Here is a 24477-nt window from a genome sequence, read left to right as displayed (position 1 = left end):
TACTTCCAGTTCATCATGTTGTATGCACAGGAAGCTAAACTGTAGAATCTGTAGCTACATGTCATTTAACAGCTTCCTAACTGAATACATTCCAGCCTTCTTTATTACAGAAATAAATCTACAGCTATTAGAAATAGAATTTCATCAGGAAAACCCAAAAGCTTGGGAGTTTCTTAGTGTGTAGGCTGAGAGAGAAATAAGGAAGCCAGTCACTGGTCATACAGCTTGCATTTTAGTGACAACAAGAGACCAAGACACTGATAGACCTTCTAACCCTGTCAGAACTGTGAATGTCCTATGATAATGGTAAGCACAAAAGGGAGTGCTTAATCAAGAGGAACAGCATCCTTTTGATAAAGGGTAACAAGCAGTCCCCTGTCTTAATATAGGTTTACACTGAACTAGCTCAAACTACTAAACATAAACCTAGGTTAGAGAAATTCAGTCCTATTAAACAGATTTAATAACAAGTCTAGACAATATATACTTACTGATTATTTCATAATGTTTTTAGAAAGGGCAATCTAGAACCACTTTACGGGTTAAAATGGATAGGCACTATCAACCTGAATATCCCCATGGTTGTCTCCGGTGATTTTTAATTGTGCCACTTCCAGTCTTTCTTTCTACCCATTTTTATTAAATTAATTTCCAATTTTTGCCTTCAGCAGCAGTTTTCCCCTCCCAGAATCTTTCTGCCCAGGGCCTCTGGAAGAAACAGAATTATCACCTTAACTCATTTTTGTCTAAATATTTAATCACTAAGTGTTCCTTGGTGTTTTAAAAGTTTAAACACCTCCTTGTGACTTCCTGAGACTTTCAACTATCTAGGTTCTCCAGTGTTATTTTTTAAGAGAAACCAATAGTGTTTACATTCACTAAGAACTATATTCACTTCCTATTAAACAAGCCACCTCTATAACATGGAAACAAGATAATTAGTTAAGTTCTTCTGAACTCCCTGATTTTTTTTTCTGCTCTCTAGCCTTCTGCATTTAGCTCTAGGAGAAAAAACAAACAAACAAAAAAAAACCAACCAAAACACAACAATATATGACATTAACCATTGTGTCAATGACCAGTTTTGGTTCTTAGCTAAAAGGTGCCATGTCTATGGGTCTGTCCATCCTTAGGCTTTTCCTGGCACCAGATGGGCTCTCAGTAGGGAAGTACACTGCCAAGAGATAAAAGGAGTAGGCCATTTTAGTAATGGTCAGACCACAAACACACAAAACATTAGTTTAATTACCTCAGGTCTGTTTTGTGAAAAGATTCCTATATACTGAACATGAGACGGTTTGAAGCCTCGGTGGAGTAATGCAGAACCCACATACTCAGCTCTGTCTGAAACCTGGAGGGACAAAAAAGAGGGAGAACAAAAAAAATAAGAGCAAGCTCATAATTGCTAACTCTCCTCAACAAGTATTAATTGGTATGAACGTGAGAGAAGTTTTTTAGGCTATTTTGGATGCCCTCTGTGACTCTGATAACCCAAACACTGCAGTGCCATTACATGGCACTGATTGTAATTATTACACTCGCACTCAATATGCAGCAGAAGAAACACTTGATCCAGTCAGACATGAAAGTATTAAGTATAAGTTTAGAAGTTCAGCACACAAACACAAAATGCTGTTTCTCTGTATCTGTGTTAAACCCAAGAAGTGACCCTGGAACGATTAAACATAATATTTCTGTTTAATCACAGGCATTACATACACCCTCCTTTTACTTCATTCAGTGCCTTTGGGCATAGCATTTCTCCCTTCAAAAAGCAAGAGAACAAGGAGGCAAAACCTGCTTAGTTCTATTAACCAAGCTTGGGAAGGCAATTTTCTAAATTCTTTCTATATAGCACATGACTCGAAACCATGTTAGTCACATGACCCCAAAAGCAAAGCTTTAATAAAAGAGGTTGCACCTAACAAACTTGCAGCAAAGTCACCTTGGGAAAAAAGTGAGGTCTGTTACACACAGAAGGTGTTTAATGACCTTAACAGTATGCAATAGGCAAGGTTTATGCAAATTTGAAGACCGACTGATTAAATCAGGAACAACCTAAGTGTGCACAGCTGTTAATGGAGATTTGAATACAGATATTTTCAGGGATCAAGAAGCAGCATGCTGCTAGTTAGAAGCAGATCTGCTAGCACCCTATACAACCATCATTCAGACTATGGAGAAAAGGTGTCAGGATGCCCAAACAACACTCAGACAGAACTTCTCCTAGTGTAAAGATGTGCCTCTTGGAAGCAAGCACAGTCTGAGCCCCTGAACATTACTTCAAAGCTGCTGCACCTAAGTTCTAAACAATTCAGCATGGAGATGCCAAGATAACAGTTTTGTTTCAGATTTTTTTGGGGTTCACGAAATAAGTGCGGGAGGTGCTCTTTTTTCTCTCCCTTGCACATATTTAAGGCTGTTCCTTTAAGACACTGTAATAGGAACTAGAACCTTTCTGCAATATTCTGCCACTACTTTAAAACAAATAATTAAAATTTGTTATATCACATTACTGTATGTTGTACCAATGGCCTCAGCAAGCAAAAGCAAGTCTAGCACTAAGAGACTACTTACCTCTTTATAGGAGATCCATTCATATGGCTGGTTTGGTTTTCTAACACCAAGACATGGACCATTATCTAGAAAAAAAAAAAGTTACTCAAAATTCACCCCAAACTCCTCTGTCCTGACACCATTCTTGGTGTTAAGCCTCTAGATTTACAGCAGACACCTTCAGATGACAAATGGGGTTTTTTCAGAGGTGCAGGGAAGGAAGCTGAGAAAGGACAGAAGCAATAAAGTAGGTTTAGGCCAAGGAATACAGCACTGAATTTATTCACAGAACTCTTTCACAAAATAACAGTTTAATTTGTCCTCAAGAAAATTCACATCCAATACATTCAGCATATTGCCAGACAGCTCCCTATGCCCAGCTGCATTTCAAAAGAGTTCAAATATGTAGTTCTTGACATAATTAAAATATTATCTTTAATTTCAGACTTACTTGATACTTGTAAACCCCTTTGGAAAATATCATAAACTGTTCTCACATCATCATAGTAGTATGACAACAGTTCATCGCTGCTGAGAAGAGAGGACCTTCGAGCATGCTCACTGCCCTAAGAAAAGCAATTGGAAAGGTTAGACACCCTTGTTGGCTGTAAATGAATGGGAATTGCTTGAAGGAATATTCTTCTTTAAAAAACTTGAGAACTATGCAAGGTTTTCTGGGATATTGTTTCAAGAATCAAACTGCTCCCTACATTACCAAAAATCTGCTAGGCAAAATCTTATTCCTCAGCTACCTATGATATAGCACATAACAAATGAGAATAGTAAAGACTAGCAAGGGGCATTTTGTCAAAAACACTTTCTTAAGAAATATTTTACTCTATTGGTGCAATATAGACCATAATTAATTTCATCAAGCTTTCTAAATACAACCTCAGAGCTGTCTAGACAGAATATTAATATATCCCAATATATTTTTCTAATTAAGATTACAGAACATAATCACACTTCAGTATGTGGTTTCAAACCCTAAATGATTTTAAGCATTGTCACCAACAGCCTGAACAAGTGTTCTCATTAGCAAAATATTCTGTTCCAGATAGAGTCCTTTAATCCAATTAAAAGCTACATCTTACAAAAAAGGGTTTCCTCCTGATTTATTTAAATGCAGTCAAGACAATACTATCTTGAAAGTTAAAATCACCATTTTTTAGCTGTTGAGCACTTAGATAAGCTAAAATTGGAAGTCAATACAAGAATTTAGTAGTCCAGACTTAACACTGCCTTCTTCAGAGTGACCAATTAAATAATCTCATTTTATAGAGAGCAATCAAGTTTCACAAACTACAATTATGCAATTACTATTAGGCCACAGTTGTTAATTAGTCCTGTTATGATGATAGACACCTACAAGCAAGTTCTTATCAGGAACAGCCCAGCTGGTTAAACAGAGTCTTGAGTAAACACTGTGTAAGATTTTCTCTATCAGCATAATCAATTTCTGGCTCTTTCAGAAACTCAAGCCCTAGACAATTCAGGCACAGATTTAGTTAGTCTATCATCCACAACTAAAATATGTTCATATATAGTTATAGGTTCTTCTCCTATTTTCTAAGTATCCTGGAAGACCAGACATCCCCTGTTCATGTATAAGCTACATAAATACAGGTTTATGTACAGAAGGTGTCATATTACACACGTCTATAGAAATCAGCTAGCACATAAAAGGCACAGAGAGGAAAAAATATTTTTACACTAAAACAAGCCTAACTTGTTTTAGCAAAACAGTATGAGTAATGCAGTGCTTGCCACTCCTTTGACAGTAAGCAGAAACATACACTGTGAACATGACCCAGAACAAGTTAATGAGTGGCTTACCTCTAAAACTTCATAACATCAGAAATTCAGGAGTATACTTGCTCTCAGACCAACATCTACTCTACAGGAAATTAACAGATCACTAGTACATGTCTCTGCCTGGAAAGAACAGCAAGACTGCTTGCTTTATTTCACTGGGTTCTCAGATCTTGGGTAATCAAGGTAATCTTACAGATTTTCCCAGTGTTGCCACTCTGGAGCTAATCTAAGAAAGATCACACAATGTAGTTTGTTACCATGGCCACAGGTAACATCAACAAGTGCAATGTATCACATGTATCATATCTGATGGGCTATAATTCCTACATCAGGTGAAATACAATAGCCTAAGCCATTCCTCATCAAGAGTCAAGAAGTATTTGTTTCTCCTCATGTGGACTACTACTGTTTTGTTTACATGCCCTATTACACAGCACCACAAAAGCAATTTTTTCAGGGCCTGAGGCACTAACCAAATTTGAAGATGAGTTACCAGACAGTACACTGCTTAGATACAAGACTGACAGCACTGTCCTTCTGAAAAAAAGGAGAAACTGTAACAGACTGCTGTTGAAAATTTCCCATTGGTTCTTATAGGTTTTTGGTAAGGGGAAACAAACAACTTTCAGTTTTGCTTACTTTGTTCTTTTTCCTATAGTAAAGTAGAATTAACTGGATTTTCAACAGTCTTAGAATAAAAGTTTCTCTGAAAAACACCCAGCTCCTTGTGTGAAGGCCATAAGGACTTCAACATTATTGATGCAGTGAAATACTCCCAGACATGTTGAAGGTCAAACCAGGAGCATAATGCAAGGTCTAAACTTACTCATCTACTAAGCAGTAGAACTCATCTACATTTTGCTTGAAAGCAGCAAGAACTGCTATTTTAAAACCTAGTCCAAATGGTCCTTTATCCAGAATGTTTGTGCAATATGAGGGAAAGTTCTGTTTGCAGCAAGCTTGTTTAAAAATCATTGGTCATTACCACCAGGTATCTGAATCCCAGGACTGGAATGTTTGACTGACTTCACACCAGGTTAGTTGAATGGCATCTAATAGATCTGTCCAGTAAAAGGACAAGCAGTCAAAAAGGTTGTCAGTTTTTAATAAGTGTTCTTATTAAAAGCAGCCAGGCAATAAAATCTGATTAATTCGAGAACAAATTCTAGTTTCTTGTGTAAAGCAGCTCTTGCAGCAGCTCAGGGACTTGCAGGAAATTAACCTACTGCACATCAAGTGCTAGTCATTAAGTAAAACCTTGGCACTGGTTAAAAATAGCAGCCTCTGAAGGAAACAGATTTATTCCACAACAGAGCATATATTACTCTATCAAGGCCTACTCAGGTCATATAAAGTAACTGCTTTTGTCCAAGCCATGAGTTTGGTTCTTGTTGACACAGGTTTCTTAGGATTAGCAGTAATGTCAAAACATACTGTAGACTCCACCATGCCTCAGAGACAAGAGAAATTTCCCTTTACCTGAGGGGGAGATTATACTAGCAAGTGGTGCTTAGGTCACCAACATACTTATTCTGAGCAGCAAGTAGTATAAACCAGGGTTTTCAAACCAGCCATATAAGTTTAAGCACACTACTCCCTAAGTAAGCATACAGCACCTAGAACTGATCATTCATAGGGAGATAAGCACATGTGTAATCAAGTGATTCTTGAAAGACAAGGCTCACTAGTATTCTGGTAATCTATCAGAAGAATGTAAGAAGACTTTAAAAGTTGTCATGAGCTGAATACTTCTCTCCATATTCAATATCTTTTCTTAAGGGAACAAAAAAGCCAGTCAAATCCAGTCTTACTTCTAGAAAATACTGACATTTTAATATTTATATCTATCCTATTCTTCTGTATAGTGTAAGCTGGGGCAAATAGAAGTTTTTAAAGCAAGATTTAATATATTTGACTGCCATACACCTGCACACAAAATCAGCAGCCAAAGTTATTCAGCTGTTAGTCATCAGTGCAAAGAATGCAATCTACAGGCAGACAGATCCAGATGTGGATGACATCCCTGGAAGTGTTCAAAGCCAGGCTGACAGGGGCTCTGGGCAACCTGGCCACTTCAGTAACTCTTTGCACTCATTTGCAACTATGTGTGCAATCTTTTTGCTCATCCAGGGATTGTTAAAATGAGTCATGGGATGCTGACCTCAAAACTTTTTAGAGATGGGAAGTGACCTGGAACAACAATAAATGGATCTTCTTTCTCCCACATGAAGTTATGAAGATATGGTATCAGAACATGTAGAAACCCTACTCCAGTCAATGACCTCACTCATTCCCTTGGCATCTAACAAAGTTAAGTCACAAATAAGAATTATGTAGAAGCTTATTTCTAGTTCAAATTTCTTTCTGTAAATGAACAGGTAGACTAGATAGTAAAATAGTAGCAAAGAGGCATTGCCTTCTGCCATTTCTTTTTTGGAGCAGCCACTCAGGCCTTTTAAAATTGTTCAGGAAGAAAAAAATGTTTAGACATAATTTCAGATCAGTATTTGATTTTTTTCCCTGTAGAAGTGACAACCCATCTTAACATATATATATAAGAAAATGGATGATATGAAGTTAAATTTTAAGCAAAATGTAGTGAGAACCTGAATCCTGAGCACTGTAATAAAGTCACTGTTATAGGAGTAGCAATTCCAACAGCACTTAACTTGATTCAAAACACATTCTCATTTGATTACCATTTTAAACATTATTAATAGTTCAGATACAACCCTTAATGAAAACAAAACTGGACAGATCTTACACATTTCAAGATGTTCTCTAAGTTTGAGCTCTTATCACTAAAACATGCTAACACACTCCAGTGTTTTTCATTTAAGTCTTATTAGTATTTAGTCCATTAAAACATTTTCTAAAGAGGCAGTGAAAAATAATACTGTTATACCTATCTTGCTCTGATCAGAGAGCCAATTAGTGTAATTGGATCAATGATGCATTAAGTAGCTTAGTGAAGTCTCATACCACCAAACAATGACTTCAATCTCAGAATCCAGCAATGACAAGTAATTTAACTTGAAGTAGAGGCAGTGAACTGAGACTGCTGTCAAGAGTCTCAAGCAAACAAGCATTTGTCATGGGATTATGGACAGCTAAAAGCTACTGTTTTACCATCTTAAAATGCAATGTCCCCCAAAAATCTGCTGAAGTTTACAATGCCTAATGAGGCACTCCACAGCTGGAAAACTAGCACTGCTAGCTCATTCCAGCAGCCAAGATGTGCTGGTTTACAAGACTATTATACCTGTTGTCTACACGTCTGCTGAAAGACTTGGAAAAGCTCACCAAGAAGTGACATCTAACTTCTAGACCCTTACTCTACATGTTGCTTGAACATAGGCTTTTTTTAGCAATTATCACATTGCGACTGCATTTTTTGTTTCCCTTTTGCATACTTCTACAAGCAGACCACTATTTGCTACAGTAACACGATGTGTCCATAAACTTGCTGTATGCTCCACTGAAATTATTAGGAAATAAACTGTGAATGGAGGGGCCAACTAATGTGTCATTCTTCAATCTCAACAGTATGAAACATTGAAAAAAGTGCCCAATTTGAAGTAATGACAGGAGTTTGCTGGAGTTCATGAAGCTGACCTACTGTAAGTTTCAAACTCTGCCACGTTAGATTTACATCAGTTTGTAGTCACATCTGCTCTTAAGCACAAGAGTCATGTTAATTCATTTGATACAGGACAACTAGATGCAGTCTGTCAATGCAAAAGAATGTAGTGTAAAGGGAGACTTCAGTTCCAAGTGTATGTATATATATATATATATATAAACCTACAGTAGTAGTCTCTGACTATCATCAGTAAGGCAAGAAGCTGTCAGCTTTACAATTCTACACTTTGTATCTCCCTTAAAGATCACAACCTTCCAGAATTCCCCTTACTTCAAAAGAAGAAAACACCTTGTCTATCCTGAAGAAAGAGAACACTCTTGAAAGAATAAGCATTTGATGCTGTAGTGAGCAAGAGAATCAATAAAACCACAACCCCCAAAAAACACCAGCCTTGCAATCTGTTGTCTATATTTGCTCACAAAGCAACAGTTTCTCCCACTCAGACTCTTTTTCTATTTGACTTCACTTTTTAAAAGCCATCACCTAAAAGTAACTCTGCTTCTAAAAAGTGTAAGACAAAAGCTAAGCTAACATCCAGAGTTTAGCAGGTGGCTGGTTTAATTTCAACTTACTCTATGGCTGGGATCTCTTGGCAGACTAATATCTCTTTCCACAGATCATCTGAGGACAATTAGTACCCTCCTCATGCTTGTAACACAATATAAAGTCTCATGTGTCAGCTATTATACACTAAAAATAAAAGAAGAGTTATTAGCCTAATCAGTATATACACCAGTATACATACTCTGACCCCAAGACCTAATTTAATAGGTCATCATGTGCCCAGGAATTGAAAACTACACTGTGCCAATTCTAATATGAACAAGTTTTGTCACTAGTGAGATCAGAAGCTCAGTAGTCTCAGAAGAATCGTCTTCTCCTGTGATACTTATTTCCTCAGGCCTCAAGTTGATTTTCAAATTCAGAAAGCCGAAATAATGACTTCAAGCCACATTTCAGAAAAGTATTCTCCCCACACTTCAGGTTTAGAAACACCCTAATGTAAATCAAGTGTTTGGTCTCTCTCAACACTTCATTCAGGGTTCAAATTTCAGTGAACTACAGCATCCATCAAGTGGCACTTACCTCTATTTCCACAGACTGCATTGCTAAATCACATGGTGGTTTTATTGCTTTTGGTCTTGTTGCATACCAGTAGGTAGTGAGAGCTGCAAAAGCACCGAAGCCCATCAGCGTATTTGTCGGAAGGGTGCGCACATACTGTCTGACATCCCCAAGTTCTGGCATTCGTAGGTATCTGAACAACTCATGTGCTTGCATTGCAGTTCAGTGCAGTTGTTCTAATGCTGGAATCTGTTGGTATGAAAAAAAGTTGCACAAAAAAATCTGAAATCCGCTTTTGATTCACTGTTGCTGCAGGGCAGCGATGTATGCTTTGTCCTACTGTCAAAATAACTCCATCTGCCACTAGACAGGCAATATCTTTAGATATCTGTGCTGCAATTAAGTAAGCAAGCAATTATTAGTTCATACTCTAGAAAAATAGGTGGAGCTGAGAAGAGGGAATTTCTTCAGGGTTTTAGTATTGCTTTCCACAGAGACTGCACTCAATTTTTTTTAAAAAAAAAGACTTTTTGTTAAAGGAGAGAATTTCACAAAAGTAAAATAGGTATTTGTAGAGTAGGTGTACTGTAAGATTGTTTAAACAGTTAGTCATCAAGGAGGGAAGTCTGGGAATGAAGGGCAGGGACATACGTTATCTAGCCTGCATGTAACAGAGTGTATTCCAATCCTATAGGAGCACAGCAGGAGCACATTTTTTCCTTTCCTACGTCCAGTAAAATAAACTCTCTTCTACTCTCCCTTCAGACATGCACAGAAAGGTCAGTACAGCAAGCTGCTTTCAAAGCCAATATCCTCCCATAGCTCCTCCATGGTACTTAGCAAATTTCCTATTTCTCCCAGCACCAGGCCAGTAATTTCTCTCTGGTCATGAGGCAGACTAAAGTAGTGGCAAATGAGGCCCACGGCAGCAGCACGCAGCAATATAATCAAGCACAGGAAGCACATTTGATTTGTCACGTTCGCACAGAAGAAGAGCTGGAAGAGGCTGCTCCCTGCCAGCACTCACTGACACGGATATTCCACAGCAAGAACCAGCTGCAGAAAAAAAAAAAAAAAGGGATTGCAGTCAGCTCAGCTGGTGCTCTCCTCTACAGCCAAGGTCTCCCGGGACGTCTGTCACATGCCAAACCCCCGGCCGATGCCCACTGGGGGAGAGGTGAACGGGAGCAGCCGGCCCGCGCGGGGCCAATGGCAGCCGGCAGCGCTCACCCCACCGCGCTCAAGGGCGCCCGCGGGCCCCGACACCGGCACGGCCGCCCGACACCCAGCGACGGCTGGCAACGCTGTCCCGCTTGCTTGAAGAACAAAGATGTATTCAGTTAGGTAATTTAGGTCCTAGCCATTTCCTACAGACAATAGAATTAAACAAAGGTCCTAGAGAATGTCAAAGGAGGTAGCTAACAGCTACAATCATACTGTACATCATGCTACCGCTGCAGGATGGCAACATATGAGACTCTGAAACCCAAACGTGCAGAATTACATTTGTAAGTTTTAAGATCAACTATACCCAGTTAACATTTCATATTTCTACAGGAAAATCTTAGTTTACAGTCTGACCTTGAAACCCTTACTGCTGCAATCAGTTATTCAACCAAACAACAGAAACGTGGTCTAGTTCACAAAACGTCTAACCAGTATTTGGACAAGACTTGCTAGAGACAGCAAAATAGTAATAAAATTAGTTCAAAGGGCCCATGCTTTCACAATGCTAACAGGACATGGTGAAGCAAGGTCATGAATGGGGGCAGTCAGGATGGAGTCAAGTTCCATCTCTGGAACAGTCCTAGACCATAGAGTAATCCCAAGCCAGCAGGCACTGCTCTCTCTCCCCCACACTTTTCTGCCATAGGCTTAGGGCACAGAGCTGCATCAGCCGGGCAGGCAGTGCAGGGTCACTACAGAAATGCCTTTTTGTTATTTGCACAGTGATATACAGCAAACTATAATCAAAATCCACAACACATCAGGCTGTAGCAATAGAAGGTAGAGATGAACTGAATATATAAACAAGCTCTTCATCTTCCTTTTTGGAAAAAGGAATCAGTCATTGACTTAACAGTTACAATCACCATGTGGTTGCTTTTTATGTACCTAATCATGTTCATTAGCATTGCAGGTGTGAAAACTACTTCTTCAGTATTACTATACACAGCTGAACAGTAAGAATAAAAAAACTTCATACACCAACAAGGAAGTCTGGACTTAAAAGTTAATTTCACATTTATCATAGACACCATCTTATGAAACTAGACACGAGGGTCTATGATGCAGCTAATGGCCAAGAGCAAGCATAGCTCTTTCCTCAAGCTCCACAAGGAGCACCTTTGACTTTTGAAATTGCTTTCCTGTCTGCATTAGTCATGAAGTGTCCTGCACACACACCATGATTTAGGAATGCAATGTAATTTAAATTACTCAAAAGGCTGTGATGACTTTACAGGTAACAAGAACTGAAGTAAACATCATTTAATTCACACAAGAGTCCCATTAGTCAAGGATCGGCTATGATTTCAGCCTAGGCGAAGAGAAGAAATGAACACCTCTGCTTTTAATTTCCTTGACCAGTTGTTTCTAGGGAAGCCTGCAATATAAAACTTTTCTTGAGCAGTTATACCACAAGTTATCAGGTACACAATGATAAAACGTTTTGCTGCTTATGTTTATATTGAGATAATATCTTATTATATCTTCTGCCTCATCCACACAAAGACAGTTTTCTGCAAGACTAAGCAATTCCAAGCTTTAACACTATCTGTTAAGTCATATGAGCTCTTGTCTTCTGCATTTAGGGCAAAGCCAAGTGTAACCAAGACAATAAATTCGCATTCTTAACATATGCATCCAAATACACCCCATCAAGAAAAGAGACTCCAATGCCTTCCAGCCTTCAAGTCATCTCAGTATTTAGTTGGCTCATGTTCCAATATCAGACATCCTGGGTTTTTATCATGACCAAGAAGAATGGTTTAGAGCCTTCACACTGAGATAAAGATCTTCACAGTGGAGCTTACATCTAGCTTTCAGTTGTTTTCCTCAAGGAAGGGCCCAGCTAAGTTTGCTCACTCAAGACAAGTAAAAAAAGCCATGCTCTCTTCACAAATTCTAGTCCTGCAATTCCTTCTTACCAAGCAGGATCTGGAATACAAGGGACAGACTCAAACAGTGTGAGACACAGCTGAAGACCAAAAGAAAGGATATGCCAAATGAAAAGTACCAGTCTGTAATACTCAGATTACTACATGTAGGGGGGGAAAGAGCAGAATTGACATTTGAGGTCAAAAGCACTTTTTTCTCAATGCAATCAGTAGACCTTGGTCTTTTTTTCTAAAAGACCAGAGGGAAAGCAGTTTGGGTAACGAGGCAAAACTGATTCAGAGACAACTATCTGTCTTGACCACCTCCAGAGAAACAGTTCCCCCAGTGCAGCCCAAAAAGGTACCCCTCTGAACTCACCGTGTCAATTTAGCTAAGGAGTTCTGTAAGTTTCAGACAAAGCCAGCTCTCTCTGCTCACACACACACCCACCCACCCTGCAGCACCCAAGACTCATTCTTTACAGCACAGCCAGTATCTCAAGGCAATGACCCAAGTTGGCAGGGCTCTGCCGTTCTTTGCTGCTCCTACTCTGGGCGTACAATGGTCTATTTACAGAGGGCAGCAGCCTGCCTATTGTCTATCCATAGCCAGACATCGTTCGAGTGCAACGGAAGAGAACAGGAGAGCAGCCACCAGCTTCTGTTTTGCAAAGAAAACAACCCAAAGAACCAATGGCCTTTCTTTCTCTCTGTTCTAGTATTTAGATAAACAACACACTAGCACTGCCATAAAGGCAGGTCCATCACATGGTGTAAAAGAACCGACTGTATTATTTCTACAGCCTCTTGCAAGGAGAAGAAATCTACAGGAGACGTCGCCTCTTATAATGAACAATATAGCACTAAGATGTTTTCACTATGATATGCTGGAACGGGGAACCAGCCACCCACATACCTTGGAGTTGTCCTGACAGCTACCTGCCACTGCAGTCTGTTTTTTTCTTACTCTTACGGGTTACACTGCACAGCTCCCATGGATCTAATTTTTTCCTTAAGCCTTTCTCCACTCAGCCTTTGAAAGAGCAAGTGCAGAATCATGTCCTAGGCCCTTTATTATGTATAAAAAACAGGTAGAACAAATAGCTTTGGCTATTAACCTGAGAAATCCTTTTGTCTGAATAGGATATATAATCCTAATCTCACAGTGCATTGACAATCACCTTAAATTTGAGTCAGTCCAACCTGTCCTAGGTAACATGCTTGCACAATCCTTTCCACACCAGTCAGACAGTCACAAGGGAGGTGATCTGGCAAACACCATCTTTCTATATTATTCGTGATGCTAGTTCTCAACTAGATCAACTCATCTCAATGACCAGATTGCTATGACCAGAAGGAAACACAACAGCACAGCTGGGGAAGAGGGTGGACTAATGTAATACTACACAATAATCACAAAACTGTAAACACTGCTTACAAGTCCTCACAGGATTTTGTCCTGCAGTCAGAGGGGAATCTGACTGAGGTCTTGCAAACACCTGTAACATAGTCAAACTAACCAGCAAGCAAACCATAACCACCTTCAAGACACAGCAAAGGAGCTTTGGTATTTGAGACCTGAAGGAGAAATCCCAGTTTAAGCTCTGTATAACAAACAGGACAGCAAGATGCCTACTGTGGTGCAACCTGTCAGGTCATATATGAGAAGTCATATATGACTCCTCAGCCAGAGAAGATTTGTCTGAACAAACTAAATACATTAAACTGTCTAATCCACTACTATGACCTCCTCACCACCACCTCTGCCTCACCCCCTTGACCCCACCCCAACTTAAAAAAAGAAAAAACAAGAACAAAATCTTACCCAAAAATCAGCTAGTTCACCAGCCAACCATGAGAGCTATAAACCTTCCTTTTAAAGCAGTAAATATTTACCTTCCTGCAAGAGTAAAGAGGAAAGAACTAGAGAACTGTTAATAAGGGACACATCCCAGGCAGGAGGAACCACCAGGTCCTTAATATTCACACCTCACATCCAATTCCTCTCCAGCTCCCTAAGTCAGGCTCTCAGCAGGGCACCATGCACTGGGGTATAAGTTGCCTCTACTGGTTCAGCTTCTGTTCCTGTGTTTGGGACAAGGCAGAACTGGAGGGAAACAACATAGAAGCTGGATTCAGACCCATAAGTCAGGACACAGTCACTTACTCCATAAAGTGCAATGAAAGTTAAAGCTTCTGCCACAACCTTTATGGAGCACTAGATCTGAAACTGGTGTGTCATGGTTTTGTTCACATCAAGGAAAGTCACAGGCCTGTCCTCCGACATTTGGCATTAGTCCCCCTGCAATCAAGCAGAACTCCACCTGGATTCTTGCCTCTCAGTGATGTCCAGTAAGTAATTTCAGTGCACACTGGTGAGGTCACTGGAGTTTATTCAAGTTCAGGAGTTGAAACACATGACAAGAATCTGCTCAATGCCTTTTGTGCAATTATAGTCCTCCAACAACATTTGGTAACCCTGTGTATAAAGGAAAACCAACACTTACTGATAAAACCTTTCAGAGAATGATTGAGAATGATTCAGAGCTCAGAATCATTCAGAGAATTATTTAAGTTATCTTTAATCCATGCCTACACATACACAACATGGCACTAAGCAGTCTTACTGGTTTCTCATCTCCAAAAACCACACAAGATGCCTGCAAATATTTCTTTTTCAGCTTACACTGCTATCCATTAGAATTGCATCCCTGCAACTCTGATTTGCAAATACATCATGGCACTACTCTATCAATCTAGTGTCATGCCAAACGCCATTTAGATGAAAACCACGCTACAGAACCAAACTGCTTTTTTGTGGTATCATCTACTCAGCTTGAGTAGATCATACTAACTTATTCATTCTACTCCTCCCAGGAAAAGGCTACTATTCACAAAGCCCAGTATGCAATATCAAGCTAACACATGGTTTAAGTGCTCACTTGAGACTCTGTGAGAAAGAGTTTCTCGCTCATACTTCTGATACCTGAACTCTTGCAGAAAGCAACCTGGGTCAGGCACACTAAGCCCCATTGCACTGCACTAGATAGGGTTTACATCCAGTAGGCTGTTACAGAAAAAATAACCCTTAACACACTGAGACTGGAAGATCAGTAAGTACTTATGAGAAGCAACAGGTTCACTGAGTGACCTCCCAACACCAGCAGCCCAAAAAATAGTATGGCTAACAGAACAATCTTCTGACCACAGGCATTAAAGTATGCCTGCATCTCTGAGTCAGTGACAGTAAGCATTTTCTTCTGCTTGCTTTCCTAGGAAACAAATTCAATCTTACCAAGCTATTATTTCAGTCTGACTGCAGAAGTCAGATTTCCAAAACATGGCACATGCAGTATCAAACTAAAAAGCTTAAGAGTTCTGGGTTCAAGAACAGCAATTCATAAAACAAGGGAGAAATCCTCTTCTGGAAATAGGACATCGTGCACTTCTGCTATAGCACTTAAATGGCTAAATTACAAAAGCAAAATCCATTTTTCCTCTACATCTCTATAAAATCATGCAAGCTGTTTTCAATCAGTTTTGAGAAAACTTCCAGTATTACTAAGATTCAAATCCTAACCAAAAAAAGTATTTTACTATCATAGAATGGTTTGGTTTGAAAAAGACCTTAAAGATTATCTAGCTTCAAACTCCCTGCCAGGGGTAGGGAATGATATTTTACCCTGCGTAGATGAGTAACTCTCAACATGAAAGGCAGCAAGAGAGCAGAAGCCTTATGCTATCAAGTGTCCTTGTTTCAGGAGTCAGGTGGGATCTGCGGAAATGCAAGCCCCACATCCGCAGGCAGAGTTCAGCCTACAGGCTGTAAAGGTCAACACTGTACAGCAGAGCTTCCCTGAGCCACGCAGCATTGTAAACTCCTCCACAAAACCATTCACCAATGAATAAACCATCACCCCTCTTACTTGTAAAGATTTCTAGGGAGTTACCACTGGTTACATTTACCATAGTGAAATATTTAACTTATCTGAACTTTTAATTTAGCATAGCAGCAAAGCAGGATATGGCAGGCAGTCTCTTCAAAAGACTGACAGAAGCCAAATTTATCAAGCAATGTATCCCTTGGGCCAGAACACCTCTTGTCTCTGCTGCACGTTCAAAAAATTTCATGCCATTAGTTTTCTTCAGTCTACCTAATTATATCAACCATATTATCAAGAAAAGCAAAACACAAAAATCTATTATTACCTTCTGTTGTTCACATTAGTAAAAGTGGTGTTTTCTTGGAAGGATAAGAAAGAGAAAAGGAACCTTTTACTCTGTCCCACTGGAGAGCAACATGCACAAAACAGGGAAGGTACAACCCACCTCTGCCTCCTCCCAAAAACCTCATGAAGAATTCGTTTCAAGTGAAGCAAGGAGATCAGAGAACCAGCCACACAGACTTTGCTCAAAAAACAGGCAAGTCACTTAACCACAAAAATACTTCAAAGTTGTCTTACCATCCACTATAAATTGCTGGTTTTGTTTGTTCTACCAATATAAACCTTGTACTCGTCCTTGAAGCAAAAGGCTACTTAGGGGTTTCCTTCTCTAAACCTGAAGACTTGCTTGCAACCTCACGTCAGCCAAGTTGTAGAAAACAACACGTACCAAATTTAGAAGCTACCTTTGCAAATTCATCGTACTCATGTAATCCTCAGACTAGGCTAAGGCTGTTTGCTTAAGACCTTGAATTGATAACACTACACACAACAACTACTTGTAATGACAAGCTTTAGATTTTTTCCATCAGCCATCTTTCAAATGTTTCCCCATCCCAATACAAGCAAGCTACATACCCTTAAACTTTAAAAAGGCAGTAACAGCAAGAGTCCATGAGGAACTCTATGTATCAGTTTTTGCATTATTAATACTGCTATTGTTGCAAGAGGAAGAGAAAGGTATTTTTCAGTAAACTCAATGCCCTCTTATATTCAATTTCTTGATGCAAGAAATCTGATCCAAATCCTGGGGCTGTGAAATCTCAGCTTGTGAGTTTGAGACCATGTTCCAAAGCAAAAAGGCAATAATAAACTTTCCTGACTAGGCTCAGGAGAGTGCATGATTCTCTGTAAAGCAATGCAGATGGAAAAGGAAATCTATTAACACCACATGGATGAGGTCTGTTCTTTCCTATCACAGAACCTGACCATCATATCTCGGATGCTAACCCAAGTGAGGCATATGTTTAGATTACATAGCCCAAGAGGGTGTCCCTAATACTCCAGACAGCTAACAGACATGCCGTTTAGAAATTCAGAAGGCTTCAAGTGTTGCGATTCCTGTTCAACAGGAACAAGAAATGTATGCATCCTAGAACAAAAGTGTCGGGTAACCAGGTTAAATCTCTGTGCTGTAGCACTGTAAGTCCTACCTAGCAGCAGAGGAGGCCTGCAAAGTCAAAGCCACTCAACCTTCCATTTTAGGCCAGTTTGGCTCACGCTGCATTTCCATACGCACTCTAAGCTGCTTCAAAGGAAGAAAAAAAAAAAAAAAAAAGCTGCATCAAGTACATGCTGCATTCACGCCTGAAAGAACAACCTACTTGAAGGCAAAGTCCGGCAGCGAAACGAACGTGAAGCCCCGGGCTCAGCAGGCAGCACCGCGCTGCCCAGCCCGCTACCTGCTGCTCGGCCCGGCCGAGCCGCTCGCCCCGCGCCAGGCCGAGCCGAGCCGGGCTGGAGGGCAGCGCCGGCGCCGAACAATGCCCGGCCAGCCCGAGCTGCCGCAGCGCCGGGGGGAGGCCGGACACAGACAGCCACGCTTTCCTGAATGCTTTTTGTGCGAGGGGAAGCCGAGCCGGCTCCGGGGGACGCTGATCCCACTGCGGGCCGGGAAGGAAAGCCCCGCGGCCCCCCGAGAACAGCCTACAGAGACCGGCGGCAGGATGGGACGGGTCCGCCCGGCCCCGCGGTGACAGCGGCCGCGCAGACCACCCCAGCCCCGCGGCGGCCGCTCCGGCAGGCCCAGCCAGCTCCCTCGGTGGCGAGTTCCTGACGGTCCCCGGCCCCGACGGCAGCAGTACCCCCGAACCCCGCTCACCTCCCGGCAGCAGCACCGACCACGGCTGTGCGCGCCTCCTCGGCGCCGCCCTATTTAAGCCGAGCACGGCGGGAGCGGCGTGTGCGTGTGCCGAGCCCGCCTCCGCCGCCTCCTCCTCCGCCCGCCCGCGCCGCCCGGCGGGGGCTGCGGCTCGGCCTTCTCCGTGTCCGTCCCCCGTCCTTCCCCCTTCCCTTGCCCCTGCCCACAGTAACTCACACAAACCCGCGGGGAAATGTTGTACTGCGCGGGCACAAATGACAGGGATGCACAGGGAGCTGCGAGGAGCACTGGCACTACTGCCACTTAACACCTTAAAGGTCTGAGGTGCCAGCTTGCAAAACAAGGGCTTTCTTACGGCTTCCGAAAGGACATCTGCAGCCGGTATAAATATGCTAAAAGGACATATGTTGGCGACCTTGTTGCAATTCCTTGCTTACCTCTGCCAAACTTTTTTTGTGAGGTGCTGTGAATTTGAGGGGCATATTGAGGCAGCTGGGGCTTTATCAGGACCCTGATAGTTATCACAGAATCACAGAGTGGTTTGGTTTGGAAGGAACCTTAACAATCATCTAGTTCCAATGCTTCTGCCATGGGCAGGGCCACCTTTCACTAAACCAGGCTGCACAAAGCCTCATCCAACCTGGCCTTGAACATTTCCAGGGACATGGAATCTACAGCTTTGCCAGGCAACATGTTCTCGTGTCTCATAACTCTCATAGCAAAGAATTTCTTGTTCAGATCTAATCTAAACCCACCCTCTTTCATTTTAAAAGCCATAACCTCTTTTCCTATCACTAAATGCTCGAGTAAAAATTCCCTCTCCAGTTGTCCTGCAGACCCCATGCCCTCCCTTCAGATCTTGGAAGGCTGCTGTACTGTTTCTCCAGAGACTTCTCTAGGCTAAACAACCCCAGCTCCTTCAGCCTGTCTTCACAGGAGAGGTGCTCCTGATCATCATGGCCCTCCTCTGGACCTGCTTGAGGATGTCCATGTCCATCATGTGCTTGGGACCCCAGAGCTGGATGTAGTATTCCACATGGTGTCTCATGAGAGCAGTGCAGCGACAGAATCCTGTCCCATGCCCTGCTGGCCACACTCCTTTTGATGCAGCCCAGGACACCTTTGGTTTTCTAGGCTGCAAGTGTGCATTTGCTGGCCCATGTCCAGCCTCTCATCCACCAACACCCCCAAGTCCGTCTCCCCAGGGCTACACCTCTGTTCTCTGCCCAGCCTGTATTCATGCTTGGGATCACCCCAACCCAGGTGTAGGACCTTATACTTGGCCTTGTTGAGCTCTATGAGGTTTATGGCTCCACCTCTCAAGTCTGTCCAGGCCCCCCTGGATGGCAATTAAGTTACCTCAACTGGTTTTGGTTTGGCTATGTGCTGCATCAGTCCATTAGACATGTAAATCATCAACTCACATGTCAAAGTCCCACTGTGTTGCACATTCTGTATTGCCATAATTTCCCAATGTTTCCTGGGTATTATTTATTTTAAGTGTGTGTAGGGGTGTTAAGGCTGTACACTTTCATATATATATATACACACACACACACTCACATATAAAGTATTCTATAAATTACTGGGGGTACTTTTATTTTACATAAAGGCAAGTACTGTCTCCTAATGTTTCAGTTTATACCAGAGTATACCAGGAAAAGGACTTCCCGCAGAAGAGCATTTTAAGAAAGGAAGGAGCCTATATTCACTTTTTAGCACGAAGGAGGAGGGCAATTAAAAAAAAAGCTGCCGATAGTCCCCACGTAACTGCACTTGGTTCATGCTATGGAGTGACTCAGAAATTCAAAATAAATTCCTTTCTCAGGAAAGGAAGTGAAAGCACATAATCCAGGAGTGCATCTCTCACTGACTGCTGCTGCTAATGGGCACAGAGTCTCTAGCACCCCACTAAAGCTACTTGAGTAAAGCCCTAGAGCAGAAGCAGCATGGACATCAGCTGCTCTGCCATGGGTAGGCTGTCCTGCTTCCCTCCTATTGCACCACACTTCATGTTCATTTATGTTGTGGCCTGAATAGCTGCTAGCGAAGTCTAGGGTAAGGAATTCAAAAGGGCCTTTGCATGGTATCTACAGATGTTTTATTTAGCTGCCCGGTAAGATGTTCAGGTCTAAGGCACACACACACACACACACACACACACACACACACGGAAGGTCCAAGTTTCTCTCTTGAGGGACCCTTGGGGTGACCCTGGTCTCGGGTAGTGCAAGGATAAGAGCCAATCAAGGAACAGGGAGGGAGTGGCCCAGGGACATGGGAACAGACACAGGAACAGGGGAAGGAGCCAATGGGGTCTTAACAGCTTTTTGAGGGAAGCTTCTTGTGTCTCTCTAAACCAGGGGATGCCCCTCAGGGTCTCCACATCTCCCCCTTTCCATATTATTAAGAAAGCTTCTCTGAAGCATCAACTGAATCAACACAAAATGACAAAAACAATTAAAAGTGCTCATAAGACAATTTTACATCAGATATACCAAATAAGTGACATCCATAAGGAGATTCTGGCTTTCTTGTTTAAAGGGAGTTCTCTGTATTCTAGTCTGTCTATAGCCTCTTATCCTTTCATCAAGAAGGGTTTGCCTCCATCTTTCCCTGCAAAATAGGTATTTACACACCACCAAGATCCTCCCCTAGCCCCAAGTTTTTCCTTCTTGAGGCTTAGCATCACCTCATATGAGAAAAACTCCAGTCCCTTTACCATATCCATGGCCATTCCCTGGACTCTTTCCAGTATGTCCATGTTTATTTTGTATGGAGGAGACCAGAGTGGACACAGTGCTCCAGCTGTGGCCTCTCCAGGGCTGAGTAGAGGGGGATGATAATCTCTGCTTCACTGCACGTGGGGATGGACCTCTCTTGAGCTTGAAGAGGGTGATCCGAAGAAAATCAATCCATTTTATTGGACCCCTCCTCTCTCTAGGATCATGATGTTGACATGATGTTAACAGCCATTAATAATTATCCCATAAAGAGATTAACCAAAAAAAGGATTTCCATTTCAGCATGTGAACATTATAGAATTTTCAGCTTGGTATTTTCTTTTCCCTGTAATATTGTTATCAGAGTAATGTTCTTATATATATGTACTGGTTGTCACTGATGTTTTATTTTTATTTTATTATGGTCTTTTTATTTTTCTTTACAGGGTATGCACATCACTCTACTGAAGGGGCTAATCCTAAGTGTATCATTTCAGAACCATCCCAAGTGTATCAGTTTTACACAAAACAGACTGTTTAGCTTTCTACCATACTGTATCTGCATCTGCTATTCACTTGTGTGCAATCTCAAGAGAAGAAAACCAAAGAATGTTATATAAATAAGCACTTCAAATTGTCTAACATATATAGCAATTAAAAACCATGAGCTACTGGGTCCATGGAGCGGGAATAGTTACTTATGTCTTGACAATCCTCTTCCTAGTGAGAAATGGAATAATGTTCATTTTGCATTTGTAAATTTCATACACTTGAGAAATGGAATGTCAGTACTGGCAGGAAACGCCAGGGAGGAGGAAAGGGGGGTGGGGTCCCTCTAGAGTCAGGAACCAGCAGGACCTGAGGACAACTCCAGCAGAAGCAATGCTTTTCCGCGGTAGCTCTGCTGTCCCCCAGGGCACCCAGACAGGTGATACCAAGCAGTTTAACCAACAGCCTTGGGCAATTTGAGGGGACAAGTCATGTCTGGGGTCTATGTGGAGGCCAAGTGGGGAACAGCAGGAGCCAGCACTAGAACCAAGGGCAAGGCTTGGACATGTCACCTCCCTTGACCTGCTGGCCACTCTTCTTTTGATGCAGCCCAGGATGTGGTCAGCTTTCTGGGCTGCAAGTGCACATATTCCTGCCACATATTGAAAGACAATGGTGACGTCGGGACCTAAGTTTGAGGTTATATGACAGTTACATAAGGGTTGGATTTAACCTCAGAGGTCTTTCCCAAGTTAAATGATTCCATGATTCTATGACAACTAGAGCTGGGATAAAAAGGTAGTGTGTGAAGAAGATACTAGAATAACATACTGTAGGCTTGCAACAGATGAACTGGTTTGTTGAGGACAACTGAATTTGGTTATCTCTATGCCCTTTTTTTCTCCTGATCTATGTCATCATCATACAAGTGCATTTTCATCTAAGAAACAATATATCATATTGGGCACTATTGGGTAAGAGAGGCCCAGAAGTAAGAGACTATGTCCTAGGTCAGAGATGAAAAATATATGTAAGGGAATTCCCACAGACTGCAGTCATCTGCCTTCCTTTCACATGGATGAAAACAAACTCAGACAAACTGAGTTAATGAATGAGCTGTACTGGCAGGCAGATAAAGGTCTGCGCAGAGCCAGCCTAAAGCTTGCTTCAGTTACCCTCAGTATGTTGCCTTAAATAGTTCCTCAACTTAGAAAGACAGAAGTAAGGAAGTCATGAGTGCATTGAGTCTTCTGAACAATGAGATACCTAACGGAAAATAAAATGTTTAAAAATCCTCTGTATAAAGGCACAGACAAAAAAATTGTGGTATTTTTATAGCCACCAGAAAGGAGACCCGATATAGATATATACACCCACAGATACATACATACAAAAGATATCTAGAGAGATTTTTCAGGGGAAAAAAAATAAAGCAAAGAAATTAGAAAGAAAATTTAAATAGCAATTCTGTGGTTTTAAGCACATAATGACTTTGTTGGGTTTTGAGGATTTTGTGGGGTTTTTTTAAATACAGGAAGGATTTTTCAGCTATGTTTACTACTCCTTCCACTTTCTATTACCATCTCTCTTTATCAAATACTTCTCCATCTCTTGCTCCCTACCTCTACACGATAAATGTGTATCTTATGGTTTGGAATCTGAGGAACTTCTGAATGAACTGGAAAATGTCTCTGTTTAGTTCACACTCAGCACACAGGAACTGCCCTTTGCACAGCATTAAGGTGTCAGTTTGAATCCCAGAAGATATGAAGGAGACAGAGGAGTCCTATGGAAACAGTATTCTGTCCAGTAAAAACAAGACAATCTGGTCATAACTGATTCAGCTTGCTTATGTCAGGCTAAAAAAAATGTTATTTCCTCAAATGACAAGGTGTCTATGTAATGACACAGGACTGGAAAAGCTAAAAACAGCAACAGACTAAATTGTGTCAGTTCATTTACCTCCAGTGCTACTTCTTTCTCTGAGCTTTGGTTCATAGGCTACATTTACACCCCTTTCCTCCTCTAAGCTGTATATGGGTGCAAGTTTACTAGCAAGTTTACTACTTACTTCATCAAAATGATCAACATAAAGCTTTTCAGATTTGAAAGTTATTTAAGTGAAATGACAAATATAACAAGAATGTTCTGCTGGTTGTTTATGCCAATGCAATATGAACGAGCCAACCTGTTCATGTTTTCTGTTGTAAAAATTTTCCCCAGTCACTATTCCTCTCTATATCAATCTTTTTGAGGGTTAAAAGCATCACACAAAAGAGATAAAGTTTATGTTCTTTACTTCTAACAACTACTTGAGAACAGACATTGAAATGTATAAAGCTATATTGCTGAAATAGATGAACCAACAATAATGTTTCATCTGCTTAACTGAAGATCAAGTAAAATATTACACAGAAATAATCAGAGCAAGAAAGCTCAGAAGTTAAATATTTATTATGTTTAGACTCCAACAAAGTGTATGAAAAAATAAAATACCATCTATTCTACTGAAATATGTCCTGGTCACAGTCTTTTCTGGCTGACAAAAGGAGTAAGTTGTTCTATTCAGTAGAATTTATAGTTCATTGGTACATGTTTTACACAAAACCAAACAGGAGAACCCCAGATATTGCCAGACTACAGTATATTGAATATCCCTCACCAGCAATGACCTCTAAATGCACAGCATGCTCTCACATTCTTCACATATCCAGACCTCCTTGCAACTATTTCTAATGAGAATTGATGCAAAAGCCAAGTTCAGCCCCAAGAGCAGGCCAGATGTCATGGTAAGGAACATCTTTTCAAGGAGATGTCTCAATCTGAGTATGCTCACCTCCCCAAAACTCTCAGCTAAAAAGCATGCTCCACCTTTGCAAGGATTCATTTGGGCTCCTCCAACTCAATGCTAGTGCCTACAGGAATCAGAAAGGGAAAACAGAAAAATTAAGGAGCACCAACTTTCTCCCAAAGCCAAAGAGCTTGTACATAGTGATTTTGAGGCTCTGATTTTAAATTGGTGCCTAGCATTTTAAAAAGCCTC

General features: G+C 41.2%; 1 protein-coding gene across 1 annotated transcript in view; it reads right to left on the bottom strand.

The window, feature by feature from the left end:
* Positions 1–18261, bottom strand: part of ACSL1 (acyl-CoA synthetase long chain family member 1) — a 37945-nt gene extending 19684 nt beyond the window's left edge. Inside the window, exons 1-5 of the mRNA XM_053941127.1 lie at positions 18223–18261; positions 9101–9328; positions 3008–3122; positions 2578–2642; positions 1250–1351 (exon numbers count right to left, since the gene is read on the bottom strand). Of these exons, the coding sequence (XP_053797102.1) occupies positions 1250–1351; positions 2578–2642; positions 3008–3122; positions 9101–9295 (477 nt within the window). The 5' untranslated portion in view covers positions 9296–9328; positions 18223–18261. The remainder of the gene's footprint in view (positions 1–1249; positions 1352–2577; positions 2643–3007; positions 3123–9100; positions 9329–18222) is intronic.
* Between the last annotated feature and the right edge of the window lie 6216 nt (positions 18262–24477).

Source organism: Vidua chalybeata, chromosome 4 (genome assembly GCF_026979565.1).
Source record: "Vidua chalybeata isolate OUT-0048 chromosome 4, bVidCha1 merged haplotype, whole genome shotgun sequence".
In the NCBI taxonomy this organism is placed as follows: domain Eukaryota; kingdom Metazoa; phylum Chordata; class Aves; order Passeriformes; family Viduidae; genus Vidua; species Vidua chalybeata.
The sequence above is the reverse complement of the archived record's forward strand: the minus strand, read 5'-3'. Positions and strand labels throughout refer to the sequence as shown.